Source organism: Anomaloglossus baeobatrachus, chromosome 6 (assembly GCF_048569485.1).
Source record: "Anomaloglossus baeobatrachus isolate aAnoBae1 chromosome 6, aAnoBae1.hap1, whole genome shotgun sequence".
NCBI classification, from domain to species: domain Eukaryota; kingdom Metazoa; phylum Chordata; class Amphibia; order Anura; family Aromobatidae; genus Anomaloglossus; species Anomaloglossus baeobatrachus.
This window is the reverse complement of record NC_134358.1, coordinates 380362920-380389209: the sequence shown is the minus strand read 5'-3', so window position 1 is coordinate 380389209 and position 26290 is coordinate 380362920. Positions and strand designations below refer to the sequence as shown.

General features: G+C 44.1%; 1 protein-coding gene across 5 annotated transcripts in view; it reads left to right on the top strand.

Moving 5' to 3' along the window:
* Positions 1–1395: 1395 nt before the first annotated feature.
* GOLGA4 (golgin A4) overlaps positions 1396–26290 on the top strand; it is a 246749-nt gene continuing 221854 nt past the window's right edge. For 4 of the 5 annotated variants that reach the window (XM_075315054.1, XM_075315052.1, XM_075315053.1 and 1 more), the window contains exons 1-2: positions 1400–1675; positions 14928–15017. In XM_075315054.1, coding sequence (XP_075171169.1) covers positions 1607–1675; positions 14928–15017 — 159 coding nt within the window. In that variant the 5' untranslated portion in view covers positions 1400–1606. Of the gene's footprint in view, positions 1676–14927; positions 15018–26290 lie in introns of all 5 variants that reach the window. The other variant, XM_075315051.1, reaches the window with a different exon arrangement.

The following is a 26290-nucleotide window of genomic DNA, read 5'->3' as shown; positions in this document are numbered from 1 at the left end:
CATGGAGAGCCTGCTGTTCTAGAAAATGGGGCGTACGTTCTGTGAGCGTGCCCCTCATATTCTGGAATGAGGTTACTGCAGGTCACTCTGCCCTAGGTTGGACCGGGCCAGTGTGAGTGCAGTATTCTCAGATTACTGCACCCACACTGCTCATGGAGAGCTTGCTCTTCCAGAAAATGGGGGATACGTTCCCTGAACGTGCCCCCCATATTCTAGAAGGTCCAGAGTCGGCGTGGGACGTCCAAAATGGATTACAGCGACCGGAATTTGTTTATTTTCAATAAATTGGTGAAAGAGGAATGTTTCGGGGAGTGTTTTTTCAAATAATTTTTTTTTGTCTTTATTTTTATCTAAAACAAGTTTTGGGGTCCATTTTGTTGTGTTATTTCTTCTAAAAGTGTATAAATTTGGGTTAGAGCAACATTTTTAGGTAAAATTTAATTTTTGCTTTTTTTCATTCCACATTGCTTTTGTTCATGTGAAGCACCTGAAGGGTTAATAAACTTCTTGAATGTGTTTTTTAGTACTTTGGGGGGTGAAGTTTTTAGAATGGTGTCACTTTTGGGTATTTTCTGTCATCTAGGCCCCTCAAAGTCACTTCAAATGAAAAAATGGTTTTGTAAATTTTGATGTAAAAATTAGAAATCGCTGATAAACTTTGAACTCTTCTAACTTCCTAACAAAAAAAAAAAATTGTTTCCAAAATTGTGCTTATGTAAAGTAGACATGTGGGAAATGTTATTTATTAACTATTTTGTGTCACAGAACTCTCTGGTTTAACGGTATAAAAATTCAAAAGTTGAAAATTGCTAAATTTTCTAAATTTTTGCCGAAATTCAATTTTTTCATAAATAAACGCAAACAATATTGTCCTAAATTTGGTACTAACATGAAGTCCAATATGTGACGAAAAAACAATCTCAGAATCACCGGGATCCGTTGAAGCGTTCTAGAGTTATAACCTCATGAAGTGACACTGGTCAGAATTGCAAAATTTGGTCTGGTCATTAAGGTGAAAATTAGCTCCGTCACTAAGGGGTTAAAACATTAATATTTTAAATTTTTTCAGTTATTGAAATGTTTTTTTTTGGACGACACCTTCCCTTTAATTAGTGTCTGTAGGAAGTGAACCAAATAAAATGCTGGATAAAGTAATAACATTGAGAAAGAGACTATCACATCAGCGCCTCACTAACACCTCGCACTTTTGGTGAAGCTAAAGATCCTTAGCTAGTGCCCCTATAGAGTGCTGAGAGCAGAGCCCAGAACTGTGCAATGGCGGCGCCTCCCGCACTACAGAACGGCTCTGAAGGGGCGAGCTCACGACACCTATGACTGTGCTCACTTATTGTCCCTTCCTGCGGCCCGTAGCTCCACGTTGGCCACGCATGCGCAGATGATTGTTCACGTTAAGCAGTGACACTGTCAGTGTGAACGACCACCAGGAAGCGGAAGAGCCGGGGACAGGACCGTGCCCTGTACGAGAAGTCTTGCCCAGCTCCATATATGTGTGCAGCAATGTAACCTGCTCTCCTGTCCGGCCCCTCACTAACTACTGTCACTGTGTGCTCCTCCATTACTAGAAGCTGCTGCCTCCGCCTCTAACATGTTCAAGAAGCTGAAGCAAAAGATCACCGAGGAGCAGTCCCCTGTGCGGAGCAGCCTGCAGGCACAGGTATGGAGGGCAGTCACTGCACAGGGTGGGGGCAGCACTTCTCTATGTGGAAGAAGAGTGACGTTCCTAGGAAATATAGGTTTATTTCAGAAACAGCGCCCCTCTGGTCCCCGGCTGTGCCTGGTACTGCTGCTCCTTCACATTAATGGAAATGCTGCAGTACCAGGCCCAGAAGAGCCTATGATCTCTGCTATGGCAGTGGTTAGACATGACGCCTGTGTCATCTGCTCTTTCCATCTTCCCAGAGGCCGGTTACTATTCCTGGTATATGGCAGTGCTTACAGGTGCTGAGTGGAGGGCACCTCCGCTCCATTCATTGCCTATGGGACCCTGCTGATAGCCTAGCACTGTACTTGGTTGCCTCTAGGATCCCATAGAAATCAATATAGAGGCAGTGCACAAATTCACTTTGCGCCCTATTCTGCAGGAATGTTTGGGGTCCTAGTGGTCAGACCCCCATCGGTCAGGATGATGTCACCTATCCTATGAATTGCAGATTACTTCTAAACCCTGTGCCAGTGCATACGATGTGGACGCATGTAAAAGACACAAGCTTGGCCTCCTTCTGGGGTTTTGGGCTACTCGGGCAATAAATCCTGGAAGCTGCCTCTTACATGTATGTGTTTACAGAGCTCTACTGGTTCAGGCTTACATCATGTGGATTACGGTGGCCAGTTTTGGGGTGGTGCGCACCAGAGCATGGGAGAAATCCTGGAGCTGAGTGATGAGCAGGGGAGATATTGTTAAGGCTGGAGATTCTACAGGCGGGTGATCAGGAAAGGAGATCAGAGATGTTCAGAGGAGACGGGTTAGGGACAGCCTTGCACATAGCCAGTAACCCAATACAGTCCCAAAGGGGATTAGAAGTCTCCCACATAAACACACATGTACATGCAATTTATTTGCATTAAAACATATCTTTATTGAAAATTAATGAAAATGTTAAAAAGAGGATACACAGATGGGAAATATACTGCTATCCGCAGCAGGGCTGTGGAGTCGGTAAGCCAAACCTTCGACTCCGACTCCGACTCCTCAAATTCTCTTGCACCGACTCCGGCTCCGACTCCGGCTCCTCAAATTCTCTTGCACCGGCTCCGACTCCGACTCCGACTCCGACTCCGGCTCCGACTCCGACTCCTACATATATTGCTTATAGTTAGGTGAAAAATTTATTGTAGTACATGAATATGTGTATGTGAACATCAGACATTTAATAATTTTTATGATACAATAATCAAGATATTTGGATAGAACATAAAATATATTTATTGGATACAACTTTAGAACACAAAAAACTGTAATAAATTGTAAATATGTAATACACTATGTAATATACAGTAGATTACATATATATCTTGTGTGTGTATATACACTGTGTATATATATATATAATATTACATATTTACAATTTATTAGTTTTTTGTGTTCTAAAGTTGTATCCAATAAATATTTTATGTTCTATCCAAATATCTTGATTATTGTATCATAAAAACAATTAAATGTCTGATGTTCACATTATACTACAATAAATTTTTCACTTAAATATAAGCATTATACTAAATGTTATTATTTAGTAAAATATTCAGCACATTCTGCATTGCACTCCTGTCCCCAATTTATTATATATTTTAGGAGTCGGAGTCGGTGCATTTTATACCGACTCCAACTCCGACTCCACCAAAATGAGCTCCGACTCCGACTCCGACTCCACGACTCCGACTCCACAGCCCTGATCCGCAAGTATGTATCAGTGTGGATTGGCAGTAGTGAAAAATATTACATATATATATGAAAAGTCATACAAAAAAGTGTATAAATTACTGTAATATACTACTACAACATATCTTGTAGCAACATCGAGGTAAGTACATAATTCTGATATAATGTGAGCCCGTAACAGCTCTGCTGTAGATAACAATGAAAGTCATCCACATGTCCCATGCCAGAGAAGATACGCTAGGCTAGGTATGAGAAACCCTGCTAATCGTTATACTGCATATCATGAGCCAGTGTGGGGTATCTGCAGCATTAATATACGGAAAGTGTCGTGTGCAGAAAAAACAATTGTATCTGATAAATCTACACCCGACCCTAGAGTATGGATCAGACAGCTGCCGGCAGCACTCATATAATACATGGTGTCTTGTGTACATAAGTTATAAATGTGGAGCACAAGCCCAACAGTGTAAAGCCACAGAGTCAACAGCACTTATATACAGTAGTGTGCTGTGCACAGGGAGAGGACTTCAATGTGTGACCCTGGTAATAAATTGCACATTTAAAAGGCACTCGTATAGATAGTGTCATGGGCAATACTAAAGTGCTGGAAGTACAATGTGCACACTCAGCAGTTGGTAACGATAAAGCAGCATTACAATGCAATAAAGGGACCATGAAGTTCATTACCATATACATGCGGTGTAACCAAGTGGTGGCCCCCTGATGCACGTTTCACGAACCTTCATCAGAGAGGTCCTGAGACCCAGAGCTAAGGGTCAGGGTATTGTTGGCCCACAGTGGGTGTGGGGATAATAGCGTGCTGTACTTGTACATAGCCAGTTCTCGTGGTCTGTGATTGCCAGTCATTGTGCACATTCACTGGTTGTGGGAGCTTTGGGGATTTTACATTGGAAAAGTGGAAATTGTAAAATTGGGATAATTTTTATTATTTCTGATCATAGCGCCATTTATTCCATGGTGCTTTACATGTGAAAAAGGGGCATATGTAGACATGTACAATAATCATAGACAATACAAGGCACAGACAGGTACAGTAGGAGAGAGGACCCTGCCTGCGAGGGCTCACAGTCTACAGGTGATGGGGGAGGGTAGAGATGGCCGTGCAGCAGTATAGTGGAATGAGGGTGATTGTAGGCTTTTCAGAACAGGTGGGTCTTCAGGTTCCTTTTGAATATTTTGTATAATAGTGCAATTATTCACTCTCTGAGAAAGGCCGTGTGTGCTCTGGTTGTACTGTTCTAGATCATTGAAGTGTGTAATGCTTTCTAGATTTATGGGATACAAAGCAGAGCTTCAGTTCTGAGCTGCTGGTGCGGTGTGAGGAAAAGGTCCAAAGGGACTAGCATCCAGGCTCTTTATTCTCGGGATCTGTGATTAGTAAAAACATGTCCTAATATTTCTGACATCCTGTATTACCAGCCATGAAGACATCACCTATAATCTGTACATCATGGACTTGTCATCAGTCATGTCACTAAAGCTTAAAGGGAACCTGTCAGCAGAAATGTCCCCTAAAACCTAACAGATTCCCCCTCTGCAGCTCCTGGGCTGCATTCTATAAAGGTCCCTGTTATGATTGTGCCCACTTTCTGACCGAAAAAAAGTGTTTATAAAGTTGTACCTTTTTGGCTTCTGATTCTGTAAATCCGTCACGGGGGCGGGCTGCCTGATGGCCGTTATTCTGCCCCCTGGTCCTGTATGCCGCCCCCATCGCTGATTTCAATACTTCTGGACGCCGCCCACTGCTCCAGCCATCCCCGCGCATGCCCAGTGCCCATCTCTCGGGGATGAGCACTGTGCCCAGCGTCACCGCTGGTGACGTGCACGCAGGGTTAAGATTATGGGCGGTGCTGTGATGTTTATTCCTAAGCAACCGCCCATAATCGCGGGACCGCGCTTTCCCCCTCGGCCTGCTTCTTTCTGCGCAAGCGCGCTGCTGCTGACCTCACTTCGCCTCCTTCCCATCTTGCCCCGAGGCAGGAAATAGATGGGAGGAGCGCGGAGCAGTGACTACACCGAAAGCGCGGTCCCGTGATTATGGGCGGTTGCTTAGGAATAAACATCACAGCACCGCCCATAATCTTAACCCTGCGTGCACGTGACGCTGGGCACAGTGCTCATCCCCGAGAGATGGGCACTGGGCATGCGCGGGGATGGCTGGAGCAGTGGGCGGCGTCCAGAAGTATTGAAATCAGCGATGGGGGCGGCATACAGGACCAGGGGGCAGAATAACGGCCATCAGGCAGCCCGCCCCCGTGACGGATTTACAGAATCAGAAGCCAAAAAGGTACAACTTTATAAACACTTTTTTTCGGTCAGAAAGTGGGCACAATCATAACAGGGACCTTTATAGAATGCAGCCCAGGAGCTGCAGAGGGGGAATCTGTTAGGTTTTAGGGGACATTTCTGCTGACAGGTTCCCTTTAACCTCTTCCACCGCCTGTTCTCACCTTTTATGCCCAGGCCAATTCTTTCAATTCTGACCACTGTCACTTTATGAGGTTATAACTCTGAAACGCTTTAACAGATCCCGGTGATTCTGACATTGTTTGTTCTTTACATTGTACTTCATAATAGGGGCAAATTTAGACCAATATTATTTGTGAAAATATCGGAAATATTTTGGCAAATATTTTGCAATTTTCAAACTTTGAGTGTTTATGCCCCCTTAAACCAGAGAGTTATATCACACAAAATAGTTAATACATAACTTTTCCCACATGTCTACTTTACATCAGCATAATTTTTTGAAACATAATTTTTTTTGTTAGGAAATAAGGTTAAAAATATCAGCAATTGCTTATTTTTTTTTAGGGACCACATTACATTTGAAGTGACTTTGTTGGTGCTATGTGAAGAAAAATTCCTGAAAGTGCCCCCTTTCTAAAAACAGCACCCTTCAAACTGCTCAAAACCAAATTTAAGAAGTTTATTAACCCCTGCAGTGCTTCACAGGAATTAAAGCCATGTGGAAGGTAAAAATGAAAATTTTACTTTTCCAACAAAAATATTACTTTTGCCCCATATTTGCATTTTCAAACAGATACCCCATATGTGGTGAAAATGTACAGTTTGGGCGCACGGCAAGTGTCAGAAGGTAAGGAGCGCCATTTGATTTTTAGAATGCGTTATCGCTAGAATAGGTAACGGACACCATGTTGCGTTTTCAGACCCCTGATGTGTCTAAACAGTGGAAACCCACAGAAGTGATCCCTATTTTAGAAACTACACGCCTCAAGAAATGTATCTAGAAGTGTAAGGAGCACCTTGAATTCCCAGGTGCTTCACACAATTTTATAGTGTTGAGCCATGAAAATAAAAAAAAAAACAACACATTTTTCCGCCATAAAAATTTTTTTTTAGTCCCAAACTATTTATTTTCACAAGGGAAACTGGAGAAAATGCAGCATACAATTGTTGTGCAATTTCTCTTGCGTATACCAATACCACATACAGTGCTGGCCAAAAGTATTGGCACCCCTGCAATTCTGTCAGATAATACTCAGTTTCTTCTTGAAAATGATTGCAATCACAAATTCTTTGGTATTATCTTCATTTATTTTGCTTGCAATGAAAAAACACAAAAGAGAATGAAACAAAAATCAAATCATTGATCATTTCACACACAACTCCAAAAATGGGCCAGACAAAAGTATTGGCACCCTTAGCCTAATACTTGGTTGCACAAGCTTTAGCCAAAATAACTGCGAACAACCGCTTCCGGTAACCATCAATGAGTTTCTTACAATGCTCTGCTGGAATTTTAGACCATTCTTCTTTGGCAAACTGCTCCAGGTCCCTGTGATTTGAAGGGTGCCTTCTGCAAACTGCCATTTTGAGATCTCTCCACAGGTGTTCTATGGGATTCAGGTCTGGACTCATTGCTGGCCACTTTAGTCCAGTGCTTTCTCTCAAACCGTTTTATAGTGCTTTTTGAAGTGTTTTTTGGGTCATTGTCCTGCTGGAAGACCCATGACCTCTGAGGGAGACCCAGCTTTCTCACACTGGGCCCTACATTATGCTGCAAAATTTGTTGGTAGTCTTCAGACTTCATAATGCCATGCACACGGTCAAGCAGTCCAGTCCCAGAGGCAGCAAAGCAACCCCAAAACATCAGGGAACCTCCGCCATGTTTGACTGTAGGGACTGTTCTTTTCTTTGAATGCCTCTTTTTGTTTTTCCTGTAAACTCTATGTTGATGGCTTTTCCGAAAAATCTCTACTTTTGTCTCATCTGACCAGAGAACATTCTTCCAAAACGTTTTACGCTTTCTCAGGTAAGTTTTGGCAAACTCCAGCTTGGCTTTTTTATGTCTCGGGATAAGAAGTGGGGTCTTCCTGGGTATCCTACCATACAGTCCCTTTTCAGTCAGACACCGACGGATAGTATGGGTTGACACCGTTGTACCCTCGGACTGCAGGGCAGCTTGAACTTGTTTGGATGTTAGTCGAGGTTCTTTATCCACCATCTGCACAATCTTGCGTGGAAAACTCTCGGCAATTTTTCTTTTCCTTCCACATCTAGGGAGGTTAGCCACAGTGCCATGGGCTTTAAACTTCTTGAGGACACTGCGCACCGTAGACACAGGAACTTTTAGGTCTTTGGAGATGGACTTGTAGCCTTGAGATTGCTCATGCTTCCTCACAATTTGGATTCTCAAGTCCTCAGACAGTTCTTTGGTCTTCTTCCTTTTCTCCATGCTCAATGTGGTACATACAAGGACACAGGACAGAGGTTGAGTCAACTTTAATCCATGTCAACTGGCTGCAAGTGTGATTTAGTTATTGCCAACACCTGTTAGGTGCCACAGGTAAGTTACAGGTGCTGTTAATTACACAAATTAGAGAAGCATCACATGATTTTTCAAACAGTGCCAATACTTTTGTCCACCCCCTTTTTTATGTTTGGTGTGGAATTATATCCAATTTGGCTTTATGACAATTTTTTTTTTTTCCATTGAAGACAAATTAAATGAAGATAATACGAAAGAATTTGTGATTGCAATCATTTTCAGGAAGAAACTATTATCTGACAGAATTGCAGGAGTGCCAATACTTTTGGCCAATATGTGGTGGAAAACTCCTGTTTGGATGCAGTGCCGAAGGAGCTCCTAATTGAATTAATGATGTTTTAGAGTGCAGACTTTGATTGGATGGTCAAAATGTCATTAATTTTCTGCATTTACAGGGGTCCATCTGGGATATGATGATGTGGGATTTCGGGTGAAAACTTGCTGAGCATACAAATTAATCTGGGGCACCCTAAGATGTATTATGTCCTCACTGAAAAAGCCATTTTTATTGAGACCTATAGCGAAAAATTGGATTTCTGAGATGGCCAAGAAATCCGTAATAACAGGCTGATAATTTTCAGGGGGGTGAAGTCCATAAGGGATCAATTGCTGAAGGGCTGGCCCCGACCCTGGGGCACCTTGCTGGGAGTCCCTCACTAGATGAGGAGGAGATATGGATCTTCCTCACTGTCTGAATCTGTATGCCTCCTCCGCTGAATAGTGTCTTCTTGACGAATGTCCCATTGTTATTTTATTCTTACCGATGTGGATGTGCTTTTACATGTGTATTGTGTGGGGCATGTGTGAACTAGGGTACTATTTCTTATCAAATTGACTATAAAAAGTAGAGAAAAAAAATGTAGAAGAAACATTTGTATAAGAAAATATAATGAAAAGGAAAAATAAGTAGAGTAGAAGTAAGAAAAACAAATTAGTGACGTTCACTACAGTAATGCGCTACCTATATAGCTACTTATCACTATTATTTTTCTGCAAGAGAAACACCAGCTGTCACTAACACTGCGATGTCCGCTCCCCTATTGCGCAACCTCCCTACCTATAAAGCTACTTGCTCAGTGCTAACTACTAGTAGTTTGTGTGAAATGTCACCTGCAGTACAATGTCAGTTTCTCCATCTATAGAAATGTAAAGAATAAAGCGGGCTTTACACGCTACGACATCGCTAATGCGGAGTCGTTGGGGTCACGGAATTCGTGACGCACATCCGGCCGCATTAGCGATGCCGTTGCGTGTGACATCGATAAGCGATTTTACATCGTTGCAAAAACGTGCAAAATCGCTAATCGGCGACACGGGGGTCCATTCTCAAATCTCGTTACTGCAGCAGTAACGAGGTTGTTCCTCGTTCCTGTGGCAGCACACATCGCTGCGTGTGACACCGCAGGAACGAGGAAGCTCCCCTTACCTGCCTCCCGGCCGCTATGCGGAAGGAAGGAGGTGGGCGGGATGTTACGTCCCGCTCATCTCCGCCCCTCCGCTGCTATTGGGCGGCGGTTCAGTGACGTTTCAGTGACGTCGCTGTGACGCCGCACGGACCGCCCCCTTAGAAAGGAGGCGGTTCGCCGGTCACAGCGACGTCGCCGGACAGGTAAGTATGTGTGACGGCTGTGGGCAATGTTGTGCGGCATGGGCAGCGATATGCCCGTGTCGCGCAACAGATGGGGGCGGGTACCCACACTAGCGATATCGGGACCGATATCGCAGTGTGTAAAGTAGCCTTAAGTCCCTTTTGGCTTAGACTCTGATCAGAGCCACTGCGAGACCTTCTTGTCACAAAAAAAAACTGCTCCAAAATTTGAGCACTGATGCTCAATGCAAAATAAAATTGAATGGTGCATGCAGGATGCAGACATTAACCCCTTCACGACCGGCCGATTTTTCGCTTTCCGTTTTTGTTTTCCGCCATTCTTTTTCTGGGAGACATAACTTTTTTATTTTTCAGTCAATATGGTCATGTGAGGGCTCATTTTTTGTGGAACGAGCTGTACTTTTAAATGAAAGCATCAGTTTTACCATATAGTGTACTGGAAAACGGCAAAAAAATTCCAAATGCAGAAAAATTGCAAAAAAAGTGCGATAGCACTATTGTTTTTGAGATATTTTATTCACTGTGTTCACTATATGGTAAAACTGGTGTGTGTGTGTGTGATGCCTCAGGTCAGTGCGAGTTCGTAGACACCAAACATGTATAGGTTTACTTTTATATAAGGAGTTAAAAAAAAATCGGAAGCTTGACCGAAAAAAGTGGCGCACGTTTTACGCCATATTCCGTGACCCGTAGCGTTCTCATTTTTCGGGATCTATGGCTCACTGACGGCTTATTTTTTGCGTCTCGAGCTGACGTTTTTAACGGTACCATTTTTGCGCAGATGCTACGTTTTTGATCACCTCTTATAGCATTTTGCGCAAAAGTTGTTGGGACAAAAAAACCCGTCGTTTTGGCGTTTGGAATTTTTTTGACGCTACGCCGTATACTGATCAGATTAATTGATTTTATATTTTGATAGATCGGGCGTTTCTGAACGCGGCGATACCAAATGTGTGTGTATTTTTTATTTTTTTAACCTTTTAATTTTCAATGGGGCGAATGGGGGTGATTTGAACTTTTAGGTTTTTTTTTAAACTTTTTTTTTTTAATTTTACTAGTCCCCCTAGGGGGCTATTGTGATCAGCATTCCGATCGCTCTGCACTATCTGCTGATCACAGCTATACAGTTGTAAACAGCAGATACGGTCTCTTTCTCTTTTGCTGTGCCGCTGGCACAGCGAAAGTGAAAGCAATTCATGTGTAGTACAGGAGTCATCACATGACCCTGTGCTACCATGACAACTATCGGAAGTCACGTGATCGCGTCACATGACTTCCGGTATCGGGCGGTAAGTAAAAGTTTACCGCCATCGCGCTTATAATGGCGCTGTCACATATTGACAGCGCCATTTAAGGCGTTAAACGGCACGAGCAGATAACGATTCTGCTCGTGCCTGGCAGGCACACATCTCAGCTGTGAAAATCAGCTGAGATGTGCGCCGATCACGGCATGCTGCCGCCGGCAGACTGCGGGCAGTAACATTATGACCACTAGGACGTAATTTTACGGCCCGTGGTCGTTTAAGGGGTTGAGGTATTACAGTATTTAGTATAAGCGATCGGACAATATGTAGTTCAAGGCGCAAAAATAATCTACAGTAAAAGTTCAAATCACCCCATTCAAAATAAAGAAATAAAAAATAAACACTTGGTATCCGTGTCCATAAAAGTCCAATATAACAAATTATAAAATTAATCTGATCAATTAACACCTTAGGAAGCAAAGAGTCAGAACCCAGGGATGTATTTTTGGGGGTCACCATGCCTTAAAAAATGAAATCGGATGAAAAATTCATGTATAGCTAAAAATGGTAGCACTGAAACCATCAACTTCTCATTTAAAAAACTGGCATGTGTGATGCTGGACACAGTTCACACGCTGCATCATTAGGGGGTTACTCACTTTGCTGGTCTCCATGGTAGCGCACAGGAGCACGGGACTTTTAAAAGTTTAGCAATTTATTAAGACAGCATAAACTGCATTTGTAGTCCACGTCACACACTGATGACAGTCTGTAACACTCACGGTAAAACCCCACTGGTTTGGATACAACTTTCTCCAAGAGTATCCCACTGACCCCCAGTCAGCTGTAGCAGACCCTCCCTGTCTCTCTCGGGGCGTTTCCTTCAGAGAGGCTTCAATACCTCTGTTGGCAGATGAGCAGCCTCTCCACACTGGCTGCTTCTCAGACATACACACTCTCTGCCATGTGCCAAACATTAGACTCAGTTTTAAAAGTCAGCAGTGACCCCTCCAACACACCCATGGGCGGGGTATGTGGATGGCCAGACCCACTCATCTCTCCGGCCATCCATCCTGGGCCTTATGAACACCATAATAAGAACCTGTGGCACTACAGGTACCAGCACTGAGTTCCAGAATTACACCACTTCGTGGTACATACCGACCATTCACAATCAGGCTGGTCTGGTCGCCTTGTCACACATGACACAAACCATAACTTTTTTTTTTTTTCTCCAGAATGTATGCGGAAAAAGAAAATCACAAAAACAATGACCAAATTGCATTTTTTTTTCCTAATTTCTCCACACTTGGATTTTTTTTTCCTGTTTTTCAGTACATTGAGTAGTAAATTGAATTACATAATTAAAAACTACATCGTGTCCTGCAAAAATACAAGTGTTTATACAGCTGTGTGTGCGGAAAATTAAAAAACGTTATGGCTCTTGGAACCAAAAACAAAAATTTGCTGCGGATTGAATCGGTTAAAAAACGGTTTTACCCCCAGACATTCTCTACAAAATTGACAACTCCTTGTCGCCACACTGCTGGAGATGCAATCAAATGACTGGCACTCCTTCACACATTTGTTATCATTGCCCAAAAATAGCAAAATATTGGGATTCCATTAAAATTCACATAAAAAATGCTCTCAAGACCAAACTCCCTTTCAACCCAAACTTTATTATTCTCAATCTAGATCCACAAAAGGAACACCTAAACAAACTCTCAATAATACTTCATCTCATAAATGCAGCAAAACTTCTAAGGCTATGTGTCCACGGTAGAATGTACCTGCGGATTTTTCTGCCTGAAAATCCGCGACTTTCGCGGCAAATCCGCACCCGCGGATTTACCGCGGATTTGCCGCGGATTTTGATGCAGATTTTTTTTTTTTTTTTTTTCCCCATTCAAAACCAAAAATCCGCACCAAATCTGCACCAAACAATTGACATGCTGCAGATTTTTCCGGATCAAAATCCGCGGCAAATCCGCAGCGGAAAAATCTGCAGCATGGACACAGCATTTCCAAAATGCCATTGAAATGGCTTGGAAGTGCCGCTGCTGCAGATTTTCGGGAAATCCGCGGCAAAATCCGCAGCGTGGGCACATAGCCTAATAGCCAGACACTGGAAAGAAGGTGATGCACCAAGTCTAACCGAGTGGTTCAATGAATCAAATCTTATAAGCATACATGAAAAAGCCCGATTTGCATTACACTAGGAAAAATGCAAAGCTTTTAGAATCTTGGGACAAATGGGACAGATACCAAAAGCTAACTAAAATCTCTTGACAAATTTGCTCATCCAAAGATAACACATTAGCTTAGAAACCGAATAGACAGTTAAGCAAAACAAACACGTTGCTCATACACTCCTCTGAAAATAAAGCCTTTTTCCCCTTCCCCTACCCCCTCTACATTCCCAACCCCTTGTCCTCTCTTTACTTTATACCAAACTAACGTCCCCATCTCTCCCTCTTTCCTTTCATCTGAAAAATACATGTTTATGCTTATTTGTTGTTGCTATTCCATTTCTGTAATATTAAGAAACATCTTAAATAAAGAATTTACAAAAAAAAAACAAACGGTTTTACCTTTTGATGTCCTCAGGGTACCCTTCATCAAATCAATTTTCTAGTTGCTTGCAAACTGAGTTGTTGCTGAGTTTTCTTGTGTTCAGTCTATCAGATACGCGAGTGTTGTAATGATCACATTTTGATGCATGGAAATCCGCAGAGCGGACCTGTACCAAAATCCACGTGATTTAATGCTTTCATTTGATATCAGATTGTTTCAGTAAATCCAGTGCATGTGGACAAATCCTAAGAGATTGTCCGGGCTTAAAGGGAACCAATCACCAGGATTTTCGTATATAAGCTAAAGCCAGTGCTCTACTGGCACTATCAGGCTGATTCTATACATACCTTTAGTGGTCAGCTTGGATGTATAGGTTTTGAAGTCCAAGAAAGTAAAGTTTATAAAATCGGCATATTCTTGAGTGACAGCAGCTGAGGAGCAGATAATAGCTGGGGGGGTGTACTCAGCATTATCCCCTCCGTTTATTAGAATTAGCATAGGTATTATACAAACCACTTTTTTCCCTTGCAGGACCTGTGTGAGGTCATACCCATGTGACCAAAAGGGGTGGGGCCTCAGCCAACAGAAAAATGTTGCTTACTGGTATCAGCTTTGTTGGCTTCTGGTCACATCTGATCCTCAGTTGCTATCACTCACATGTAATGACACTTAATAATATATGCGAAGACTTATATCCTAAAGTGTCCATTCATAAAAAAAACACCTGCCCGGGTATTTCCACATGCTAATATTACACTTGGCTATAATAAGTGTTTCATATAAATATACTAACTATCAGCAATTTCAAAAAAGAATAACAAGTATTGCAGGTCTATGTTTCACCAACAATCTAATTACTGCACATAAGGAAAGGGCAAAACACTGTACACTTACATAACAAGATGACTACTGGCCCATGTGTCTACCTCCAGCCTCCGACACGAGTTTCATCACCTTCATCAGGGGGTGTGATATAGAGTATCAGCCTGATAGTGGCAGTATAGCACTGGCTTTAAGTTATAAACGAAAATCCTGGTGATTGGTTCCCTTTAACATACATTTCTGCAGTTATGCCAAATCGTGACTTCCCCTTTGTGTTTTTAAGACTTTACATTGAATAGATTGTTTTACCTCATTTTGTTTGTAGAATGCACAAAATCAAACTTTAATTACCAATGTATTTTTATTAATGAGACAAAAGAAGGAGATAAAAATTTTTAAATTTTAAGAAAAATAAAATCTTAAATGATTTTTCTGGCTTTAATTAAATACATTTTTCTTTATTAGGGGTCTAGAGCGTCACCAACGGGTAACCGGAGTCGTACATCTTCCTTAACCGACCATCAGGATGACAGCGCAGCCACTCCAGACAAGGAGGTCCGTTTACTACCTACTATTGAGTTATTAGTTTTATTATCATATATAATATATGCACCTGTGATATTTGTAAGATTTTTAATCTTATTAAATATTTGTCATATGAGCGATTTGTAATCTCTCAAAAGCTAAATTAATTGTGAATAAGGTCAGTTGTTGAAAAAATGTATCTAATACAGTAATGAATGTTTATAATTTTTCAAATTTGAGTTTTGGCATAATGCGTACATCATGGTCATTGCTAGTATTTTCTGTAAAAGGCTGCATGTCCACGATAAGTATTACTAGCATTCTGAATGCAGCGTATTTTCACCCCATCCATAATGATGCATTGTACAGTACACGCACAGTGGATGGATTAATAGAAATCTACTGCCCACTGTTCTTTTTTCAACGTAAATTGATCTGCTGTGCATGTTTCTGAGCCACAGTATGTCCATCGTCAGATACGCGGAGTCTTCTGTGCACATTTTCCCCATACACTTGCATTAGATACGGTAAATCCACAGTTGACAAACAGCACATACATTGAAAGTCCATTTATTGCTTAAACGCACCTAAAAAAAACCCTCATCTGCACAAACATTTGAGGTATCAGTAATGTTGGTTGAAAGACCAGAAGCAGAACACACAGGAAGTTGAAAAAATTAATGTCCCGCTCTCCTACATACTTGCACCTTTTAGTGTCTTTCATGTGGTACTAAAGAGTAATTTTCGCCTTGTTTAACCTAATAAATAACTGTAACAGCTTGGGAACCACCTATTTTTGATGACTAGCAAAGGTAAGGCAGACAGCTGGGGGTTGATATTATGAGGCTGGGAAGGTGCATGCTTATTGGGCCCTTCCCAGCTTAAAAATACCAGCCCGCAGCCGTGCCAGAAGTGACACATCACATTAGTTGTGCTAATTGTGGCACATTGCCTCAGATCTTCCTGTTTGCCCTGGTGCTGTGGCAATCTGGGTAATGGTCTATGAGGTTAGTGTCAACTGGCATCAAGAACTGGTTCCTGTAATGGAGAAGTGTATATCAGATACTCCATTACTAACCCAGTAAGAGAAAAGAAAAACAACACACAAAAAATACTTAATTTAAAAAAAAACAAAACACTACTTGACTCTTGCCCTTGTTTACCTAATGTATATGTGTGTGTGTGTGTGTATATATATATATATATATATATATATATATATATATATATATATATATATATATATATATATATATATATACATATATACACCGTATATACTGGCGTATAAGACGACTTTTTACCCCCTTAAAATAATGGCTACAGTGGGGGGTCGTCTTATACGCCGGATATACGGGGGGGGGTGTGTGTGTGTATATATATATGTACACTGCAGCGTCCAGGGGAGGTGGGGGCAGCAGCTTTGGAGCACAGGGGAACGCTGCGGGCTGCAGCCTTTGATCTCCTGCACCCGCTCATATAATATGCACAGCCGCTGTCCATCTCCAATGGTGCTGAAATCGCACGCAGTGATGGGCTGGGGGAGCGGTGCATATTATATGAGCCTGCGCCCCCCTGTGATCGCACATGCACCCCCCTGTGTTAGATTTGGCCCCCAGGCTGCTGCTCATTCTAAAATAAAAAAGCTTTACTTACCCCTGCAGCGTTTCTCCCCGTGTCCCTGCTTCCACTGTGATCAGGCAGAGAGCTCAGCCTGCTGTGCCGATCACATGACCGCACTGAGAACCAGGAAATGGAAGAACAGAAGCACGGAGCCAGACAGGAGGGAGATCAGCGCTGCAGGAGATAAGGAAAGAGGGTTTTATTTTACTTTGGGCAGCAGCCTAGGGGCCATATCTGACACAGGGGGACTTGTGCGATCTATAGGGGCCATGGGCAGCACTATGGGGGCGATATCTGACACAGGGGGACTTGTGCGATCTATATAGGAGCCATGGGCAGCACTATGGGGGCCATATCTGACACAGGGGGACTTGTGCGATCTATAGGGGCCATGGGCAGCACTATGGGGGCGATATCTAACACAGGGGGACTTGTGCGATCTATAGGGGCCATGGGCAGCACTATGGGGGCGATATCTGACACAGGGGGACTTGTGCGATCTATATAGGGGCCATGGGCAGCACTATGGGGGTGATATCTGACACAGGGGGACTTGTGCGATCTATATAGGGGCCATGGGCAGCACTATGGGGGAGATATCTAACACAGGGGGACTTGTGCGATCTATATAGGGGCCATGGGCAGCACTATGGGGGCGATATCTAACACAGGGGGACTTGTGCGATCTATAGGGGCCATGGGCAGCACTATGGGGGCGATATCTAACACAGGGGGACTTGTGCGATCTATAGGGCCATGGGCAGCAGCATGGGGGCGTTATCTAACACGGGAACGTGTGCAATCCATAGGGGACCATAGGCAGCACAGGGGAACGTGTGCCATCACAAGGGGGCTATATTCAATATAAGGGGGCCATATCCAGATTAAGGTAGCTAATTTTAGGATGGGGGGCTATGAGGGACATATACCCTATATGATTTGTTAGAGGGACACTGGTATTATAAGATGGACCCCATTTAACATTAAAAAAAAAAAATTCTCTTTTCCTTCACCAAATTTGGGGGTGCGTCTTATAATCAGGTGCGTCTTATAAAGCGAAAAATACGGTATATATCATACAGCAGGGGTCGGGAACCTATGGCTCGCGAGCCAGATATAGCTCTTTTGATGGCCGTATCTGGCTTGCAGACAGGGCTCCTACCTGTCTATGGGCAAATGCCGGGGCCCTGGAGAGCCGGGGGGGCCCACTCGGCCTCGTGAGTTCTCCTGTCCCTTGGCCGGGGCCCACTCGCCTTTATAGTTCTGCTGCCCCCGGCCGAGTTCCGGGGACCGCAGTCCTCGGCAGCAATCTGCGGCGCCGTCACTTTAAGGCGCGCAGACATCCTGTTTTGAATTTCATCTGTGGGCGGAGCTACCGCCTTCTCAGTCCCACAGATGAAGGAGGCGAGCTTCTGTCCGGCGCTGTGTGGGCCCCCTCTCCACCGTGACCTAATCGGGTAAATGCCCTCCCCGCCTCCCCATTATGGGCCCCGGTGAGCTGCTTCTAACCCCCCAGATGTATGCCCTGCCAATCCCCCCCCGCCGATGCCGCGGGTGCAGGCCCCACAGAGCAGCAGAGTTGTGTGTATTTGTCTGTATGTAGCAGAGTTGTATGTGTTTGTCTGTATGTAGCAGAGTTGTGTGTGTTTGTCTGTATGTAGCAGAGTTGTGTGTGTTTGTCTGTATGTAGCAGAGTTGTATGTGTTTGTCTGTATGTAGCAGAGTTGTATGTGTTTGTATGTAGCAGAGTTGTGTGTGTTTGTCTGTATGTAGCAGAGTTGTATGTGTTTGTCTGTATGTAGCAGAGTTGTATGTGTTTGTCTGTATGTAGCAGAGTTGTGTGTGTTTGTCTGTATGTAGCAGAGTTGTGTGTGTTTGTCTGTTTGTAGCAGAGTTGTGTGTGTCTGTTTGTAGCAGAGTGTAGTACCATTGTTTCAGTCCAGTTGTGGCTTTATACAGCAGGGAGGAGCATTCCTTGCTGTACTAAGTGAACATTGGAGCGATTGATCTGTCAATGGCCCTTTAAAAACATATTGTACGGCTCTCGCGGAATTAAAATTAACATGTTGCAATCAAAGCAGACTTTTTTTCATTTGGGAGCGGGGTAGTCTTATACAGTGAGTATATCCCAAATTCTACATTTTTAGGGCAGAAGTTGGGGGTCGTCTTATACGCCCAGTCGTCTTATACGCCGGCATATACGGTATATGTATGTATGTATGTATGTATGTATGTGTGTGTGTGTGTGTGTGTGTGTGTGTATATGTATATGTATATGTGTGTATATATATATATATATATATATATAATATATATATATGTGTGTGTATATATGTATATATATATGTGTATATATGTGTATATATATATATGTGTGTGTATATATATAATATATTATAATATAAGAAATTTGGACACACCTTCTCATCTCTAGAACAACTGTTAAGAGGTGACTTTGTGCAGCAGACTTTCAAGGTAAAATAGCTGCTAGGAAACCACTGCTAAGGACAGACAACAAACAGAAGAGACTTGTTTGGGCTAAAGAACACAAGGAATGGACATTAGACCAGTGGAAATCTGTGCTTTGGTCTGATGAGTCCAAATTTGAAATCTTTGGATCCAACCACCGTGTCTTTGTAGAAAAGGTGAACAGATGGACTCTACATGGCTGGTTCCATCCGTGAAGCATGGAAGAGGAGGTGTGATGGTGTGGGGGTGCTTTGCTGGTGACCCTGTTTGGGATTTTTAAAAAATTGAAGGCATACAGAACCAGCATGCCTACCACAGCATCTTGCAGTGGTGTGCTATTCCATCCAGTTTGCGTTTAGGTGGGCCATAATTTATTTTTCAACAGGACAATGACCCCAAACACTCCTCTAGGCTGTGTAAGGGCTATTTGACTAAGAAGGAGAGTGATGTGGTGCTATGCCAGATGACCTGGTCTCCACAGTCACCAGACCTGAACCCAATCGAGATGGTTTGGGGTGAGCTGGACCGCAGAGTGAAGGCAAAAGGGCCAGGGAAAGGAAACTCTTTAAATGAAAAGGTGTGTCCAAACTTTTGGTCTGTACTGCATATCTCATTCAAAGAGTTTTCTTTATTTTCATCACCTTTTGCTTTGATTACTGCTTTGCACACTCTTGGCATTCTCTTGATTAGCTTCAAGAGGTAGTCACCGGAAATGGTCTCCCAACAGTCTTGAAGGAGTTCCCAGAGACGCTTGGCACTTGTTGGCCCTTTTGCCTTCACTCTGCGGTCCAGCTCACCCCAAACCATCTCGATTGGGTTCAAGTCTAGTGACTGTGGAGACCAGGTCATCTGGCATAGCACCCCATCACTCTCCTTCTTAGTCAAATAGCCCTTACACAGCCTGGAGGTGTGTTTGGGGTCATTGTCCTGTTGAAAAATAAATGATGGTCCAACTAAACGCAAACCGGATGGAATAGCATGCTGCTGCAAGATGCTGTGGTAGCCATGCTGGTTCAGTATGCCTTCAATTTTGAATAAATCCCCAACAGTGTCACCAGCAAAACACCATCACACCTCCTCCATGCTTCACGGTGGGAACCAGACATGTAGAGTCCATCCGTTCACCTTTTCCACGTTGCACAAAGACACGGTGGTTGGATCCAAAGATTTCAAATTTGGACTCATCCGACTAAAGCACAGATTTCCACTGGTCTAATGTCCATTCCTTGTGTTCTTTAGCCCAAACAAGTCTCTTCTGCTTGTTGCCTGTCCTTAGCAGTGGTTTCCTAGCAGCTATTTTACCATGAAGGCCTGCTGCACAAAGTCTCCTTTTAACAGTTGTTCTAGAGATGTGTCTGCTGCTAGAACTCTGTGTGGCATTGACCTGATCTCTAATCTGAGTTGCTGTTAACCTACGATTTATGAGGCTGGTGACTCGGATAAACTTATCCTCCACAGCAGAGGTGACGCTTAGTCTTGCTTTCCTGGGGCGGTCCTCATGTGAGCCAGTTTCTTTGTAGCGTTTGAAAATGTCCCCAAGTGCAGTGGCAAAAACCATCAAAGTCTTTCCAATTTTTAGACTGACTGATCTTCATTTCTTAAAGTAATGATGGCCACTAGTTTTTCTTTACCTAGCTGCTTTCTTCTTGCCATAATACAAATTCTAACAGTATGTTCAGTAGGACTATCAACTGTGTATCCACCAGACTTCTGCACAACACAACTGATGATCCCAACCCCATTTATACGGCAAGAAATCCCACTTATTAAACCTAACAGGGCACACCTGTGAAGTGAAAATCATTTCCGGTGACTACCACTTGAGGCTCATCAAGAGAATGCCGAGAGTGTGCAAAGCAGTAATCAAAGAAAAAGGTGTCTACTTTGAAGAACCTAGGATATAAGACACTAGAAGGTGGCCCGATACTAACGCATCAGATGTTCTAGAATTTACGTATTGTGTAGTTAATGTATGATTGTTGTTTTTATATATATATATATATAATGTGTATAGTGTGCAGTTACCAAGTGTTTGTGTAGGGTGCTGTAAATGTTCTGGGTGTGGGGGTGTGTGAGAGCGGTGTTGTGTGTGTGTGTGTTGCGTTGTGTGTCTGCAGTGTTCTCTGGGTGTGGTGCTGTGTGTGTTGCGCGGTTTGTGTGGGTTTGGGTGTGGGGTGCGTGTGTGTGTTTTTGGGGGAGGTATGTTTTGTGCAATGTGTGTGTGTTGCGCGGTATGTGCGTATATTTGTGTATGCCGCGGTGTTTGTGTGTGTGGCGTTGTCTGTATAGGGCGGTGTTTGTGGTTCCCAGTGTGTGTGTGGTGTGTTGTGCGGTGCGCGTGTGGCGGTGTGTGTGTGTGTGTGTGTTTTGGGGGGAGGTGTGCACCCCCATCGTGCTCCATCCCCCATGCTGCGCACCCCCCATCGTGCTCCATCCCCCATGCTATAATAGTCCTCCTATTATACTCAGAGAGGAGTATAATAGGAGGAGTATAATAGGAGGAGTGGTCCTGGGGAAAGAGGATTATAATGGGAGGAGTGGTCCTGGGGTGCCGGGTCCCTGCACATGTGTACCGGGAGCTGGTGTACGCTGGTAACCATGATACACATCGGGTTACTAAGGGAAGCGCTTCCTATAGTTACCTGATGTGTTTCATGGTTACCAGCGTACACCGGCTCCGTCACGATCCCAGCATCACAAGGTTATGTCTGGGCTGGGTTGCCGGTGTGGACTCCTGGGAGTGCACTGCAGCAGTCACCTGGGAGTCGAGGCTTCGTTTGAATTCGGGGGAAGGGGCGTGGCCGAGCGGGCGAAGGGCCGGGGCGAGCGGCCAATCCATGCGGGGGGGCGGGGCCAGGCTGAGGCGAGCGGCCAATCCGTGGGGGGGGCGGGGCTAGGCCTAGCCCAGCGGCCAATCCGACGGTTGTGACAGACAGACAGAATAAGGCAATTATATATATATACTAGAAGGTGGCCCGATTCTAACGCATCGGGTATTCTAGAATTTACCTATTGTGTAGTTAATGTATGATTTTTGTTTATATATATATTATAGATGTTGTTGTGTGTAGTTGCCAGTGTTTGTGTAGGGCGCTGTAAATGTTCTGGGTGTTGTCTGGGTGTGGGGGTCTGAGAGCGGTGTTGTATGTGTGTTGCGTTGTGTGTGTTGCGTTTGTGGAGCGCTGTGTGTCTGCAGCGTGCTATGTGTATTGCGCGGTTTGTGTGGGTGTGGAGTGCGTGTGTGTGTTTTGGGGGGAGGTATGTTTTGTGCAGTGTGTGTGTGTTGCGCGGTATGTGCATATATTTATGTATGCCGCGGTGTTTGTGTGTTGGGTGTTGTGTGTGTGTGCGGCGTTATCTGTGTGTGTGTGTGGGTGTCTGTGTAGGGCGGTGTTTGTGGTTCCCAGTGTGTGTGTGTGTGTGGTGTTGTGTGTGTGTGTGGTGTTGTGTGTGTGTGTGTGTGTGTGTGTGTGTGTGTGTGTGTGTGTGTGGTGTTGTGTGTGTGTGTGTGTGTGTGGTGTTGTGTGTGGTGTTGTGTGTGTTTTGGGGGGAGGTGTGCACCCCTCATCGTGCTCCATCCCCCATGCTGCGCACCTCCCATCGTGTTCCATCCCCCATGCTGCGCACCTCCCATCGTGTTCCATCCCCCATGCTGCGCACCCCCTATTGTACTCCATCCCCCATGCTGCGCACCCCCATCGTGCTCCATCCCCCATGCTGCGCACCCCCCCATCGTGCTCCATCCCCCATGCTGCGCACCCCCCCATCGTGCTCCATCCCCCATGCTGCGCACCCCCCATCGTGCTCCATCCCCCATGCTGCGCACCCCCCATCGTGCTCCATCCCCCATGCTGCGCACCCCTCATCGTGCTCCATCCCCCATGCTGCACAGCCCCCATGCTGCGCACCCCCCATCGTGCTATATCTCCCATGCTGCGCACCCCCCAACGTGCTCCATCCTCCATGCTGCACACCCTCCATCGTGCTCCATCCCCCATGCTGGGGCCGCCGGGGGCGGGTCCGAGCGTGGCAACGTGTGCCGGGGGCGGGGCTGAGCGGGCGAGGCGTCAGCGTATGCCCACTCGCTGCACATGTGTACCGGGAGCCGGTGTACGCTGGTAACCATGATACACATCGGGTAACTAAGGAAAGCGCTTCCTATAGTTACGCAATGTGTATCATGGTTACCAGCGTACACCGGCTCCGTCACAATCCCAGCATCGCAAGGTTATGTCCGCCGGGGGCAGGGCCGAGTGTGCCAACGTGTGGCGGGGGCAAGCGGGCGAGGCGTCATCGTATGCCGGCTCCCTGCACATGTGTACCGGGAGCCGGTGTACGCTGGAGCGGGCGATGCGTGCGGAGGGCCGGGGCGAGCGGCTAATCCATGCAGGGGGCGGGGCCAGGCCGAAGCAAGCGGCCAATCCGTGGGGGGGCGGGGCCAGGCCGAGCCCAGCGGCCAATCCGACAGTTGTCACTGTAATGACACTGTCACGGTGACACAATTTTGGAGCAAGACAGACAGACAGAATAAGGCAATTATATATATATATAGATAGATATTTTCAGTTGTTTTACACTATTTTAAGTATTTCATTCCACATGTGTTAATTCATAGTTTTTATGTCTTCAATGTGAATCTACAATTTTCAGTCATGAAAATAAAGAAAACTCTGTGAATGAGAAGGTGTGTCCAAATGTTTGGACTGTACTGTGTGTGTGTGTGTGTGTGTGTATGTATATAGATAGATAGATATGCTAATCCAGAGTAGTCCACCAAACCAGACGTAGTCCACAAATGGAAACCTGAAAGATATAAAAAGGGAGAAATAATGAAAAAGTCAGTCCGTTGTTTGCTAATTTTATTTGAAAAAAACTAAACCCAGCAGCCCTGACGTAGTCCATGGCGTTTCCACAGCGTCCCCCAATTCTGTGATGACGTCAGTAACATTACTGTTCATCACTGCCAGGTCACACAATGGGCAGCGCCAGACCCAGATTGTCTCATGAGCGGTGAGGTCAGTAACTCTGTAATGTCACCGCTTGCCAGACATTCCGAGTTTCACGCTTCACATTGCACGAGCGGTAACGTTATCGATGTCCTCACCACTTGTCAGATTCAGGAGGTGTCATAGTAATGCCATAAACTATTCAAAATAAATTGGTGAACAAGGGACCGTCCCTTGTTTTTTTGTTTTTTCTTTATCTTTCTCTTTTTATGTTTCAGTGGACTACTTCACAACTGCGTCACACCAGTGCAATCGGAAAAAGCAGAAGCAAAGCGCCAGAATTAGCATATCTAACGTGATGTGGCACTTCTGGGGCGGCTGCAGGCAATATTTTTAGGCTGGGAAGGGCCTAACCATTGATGGAACCCCATGCCGATTTTTAAATTTATTTATTAGGTTAAACCAGGCTAAATACCCTTTAGTGCCACATGAAAGACACTAAAGGGTGCAAGTGTAAAATATGTAGGGGGTTGGGATATTACTTTGCTTTCATCAACTTCCCATTTATTCTGCTTCCTTTCTTTCAACCAACTATATTGAGAGAAAAATATGTTAGTCAAGACGCAAATACACAAGAAAATACGCCAGTGGGCCGAGTCACAGGATTCATATAGAAACAAGCGCTGTTGGTGGGAACTACCCTTAGAGAACTCGGGATTGTTACTAATCTTGAGTGATGCATTCAGAAATTCTACATAGGCACTGTAAATATGAGATATAGATCTGGATGACTCCAATGCAGTGGATGATTGTGTGTCACAAAAGCATGCTATAATCAGGGCTTTAATTAAAATGCATATAGTCAAGATGATCAAAATGATTGATTGCTCTCAGTGAGAGAAGCAAAAATAAAGATGATCCAAATGTCACTGACAGATTATTTTTTACTTGACACACTGGAAAGCCATGATAAATCCTTATTATAAGTGATACATATCTACAGCCCATAATACTAATATATGAAGACCTCAGTCGTATTCACTGTAAAATTATGATAATTACAGTCAAAATTACCTTTTTTCTTCACCTTCAAAAAAATTACGGATACCTGAAATGTTGTTTTTTTTTTTTTTCTATTTTTCTTGACTGTCCTGGGATATCTGGACTGTTTCAGTCTGGTACATATTGAGCTATTCTTCTTGTCAAAAAACAATGACACTCGCTATGGAAGCTATGACCTTCATTGTGAAAATACACTCCTCAGCATTGAAATTGCAATGCCAAGAAGGAAAAGCCATGGAATTATGGAAATCACAGGATGGATAGAGATGTTACTGATGTATGAAATGATGAAAAATGGAAACGGCATCTTAAAAACCTGTGCTAAATTGGAGACCAGTCCACAGGCTCTGCAGGCCATGGTAGTACATACTGGCCAAACAGGCTACTTATAATAGAACAAGCGCTGAGGCCTGGTGTTGTCGTGCTAAACAACGGCTCCTGGGACACTTTGGAAAAAAGCCTAAGGCTATGTGCACACTAGAAAAAGGATTTTTCTTAAGAAATTTCTTAAGAAAATTTCTTGAGCGTGAAGGATTAGCGCACCTGCGTTTTTACCACAATTTGGTGCGTTTTTGGTGCGTTTATTGGTTGCTCCCTACGTTATTGTGCCATTATCTATGGTAACTAATGCAGTTAGCTGCAGAAAAGAAGTGACATGCTCATTGTTTTTATTAAGAAAATCTACTGAAAAACTTTTCTTAAGAAAAATACGCAGTGTGCGCACAGCTAATTTTTTTTGCAATAGGTTTGGCTGGGGAATGTCTGCAGAAAGGTTACAAGAATTTCTCAAGAAATTTCTGCAGCAAAAACGGACCAAAAGCGCAGGTAAAAAACGCAGTGTGTGAACATAGCCTTAGACATTTAAATAGTTTCTACACAAACAATCAGAAGGTGTTAGCACAACATTGGGCTACGTGCCAGATGTCCAGTTACAGGTGTTCTATGGACCTTTCTTTGTCGCTCCATTGGGAGACCCAGACAATTGGGTGTATAGCTATTGCCTCTGGAGGCCACACAAAGTATTACACTCAAAAGTGTAAGGCCCCTCCCCTTCTGGCTATACACCCCCAGTGGGATCACTGGCTCACCAGTTTTGTGCTTTGTGCGAAGGAGGCAACACATCCACGCATAGCTCCACTTTTTAGTCAGCAGCAGCTGCTGACTATGTCGGATGGAAGAAAAGAGGACACATATAGTGTCCCC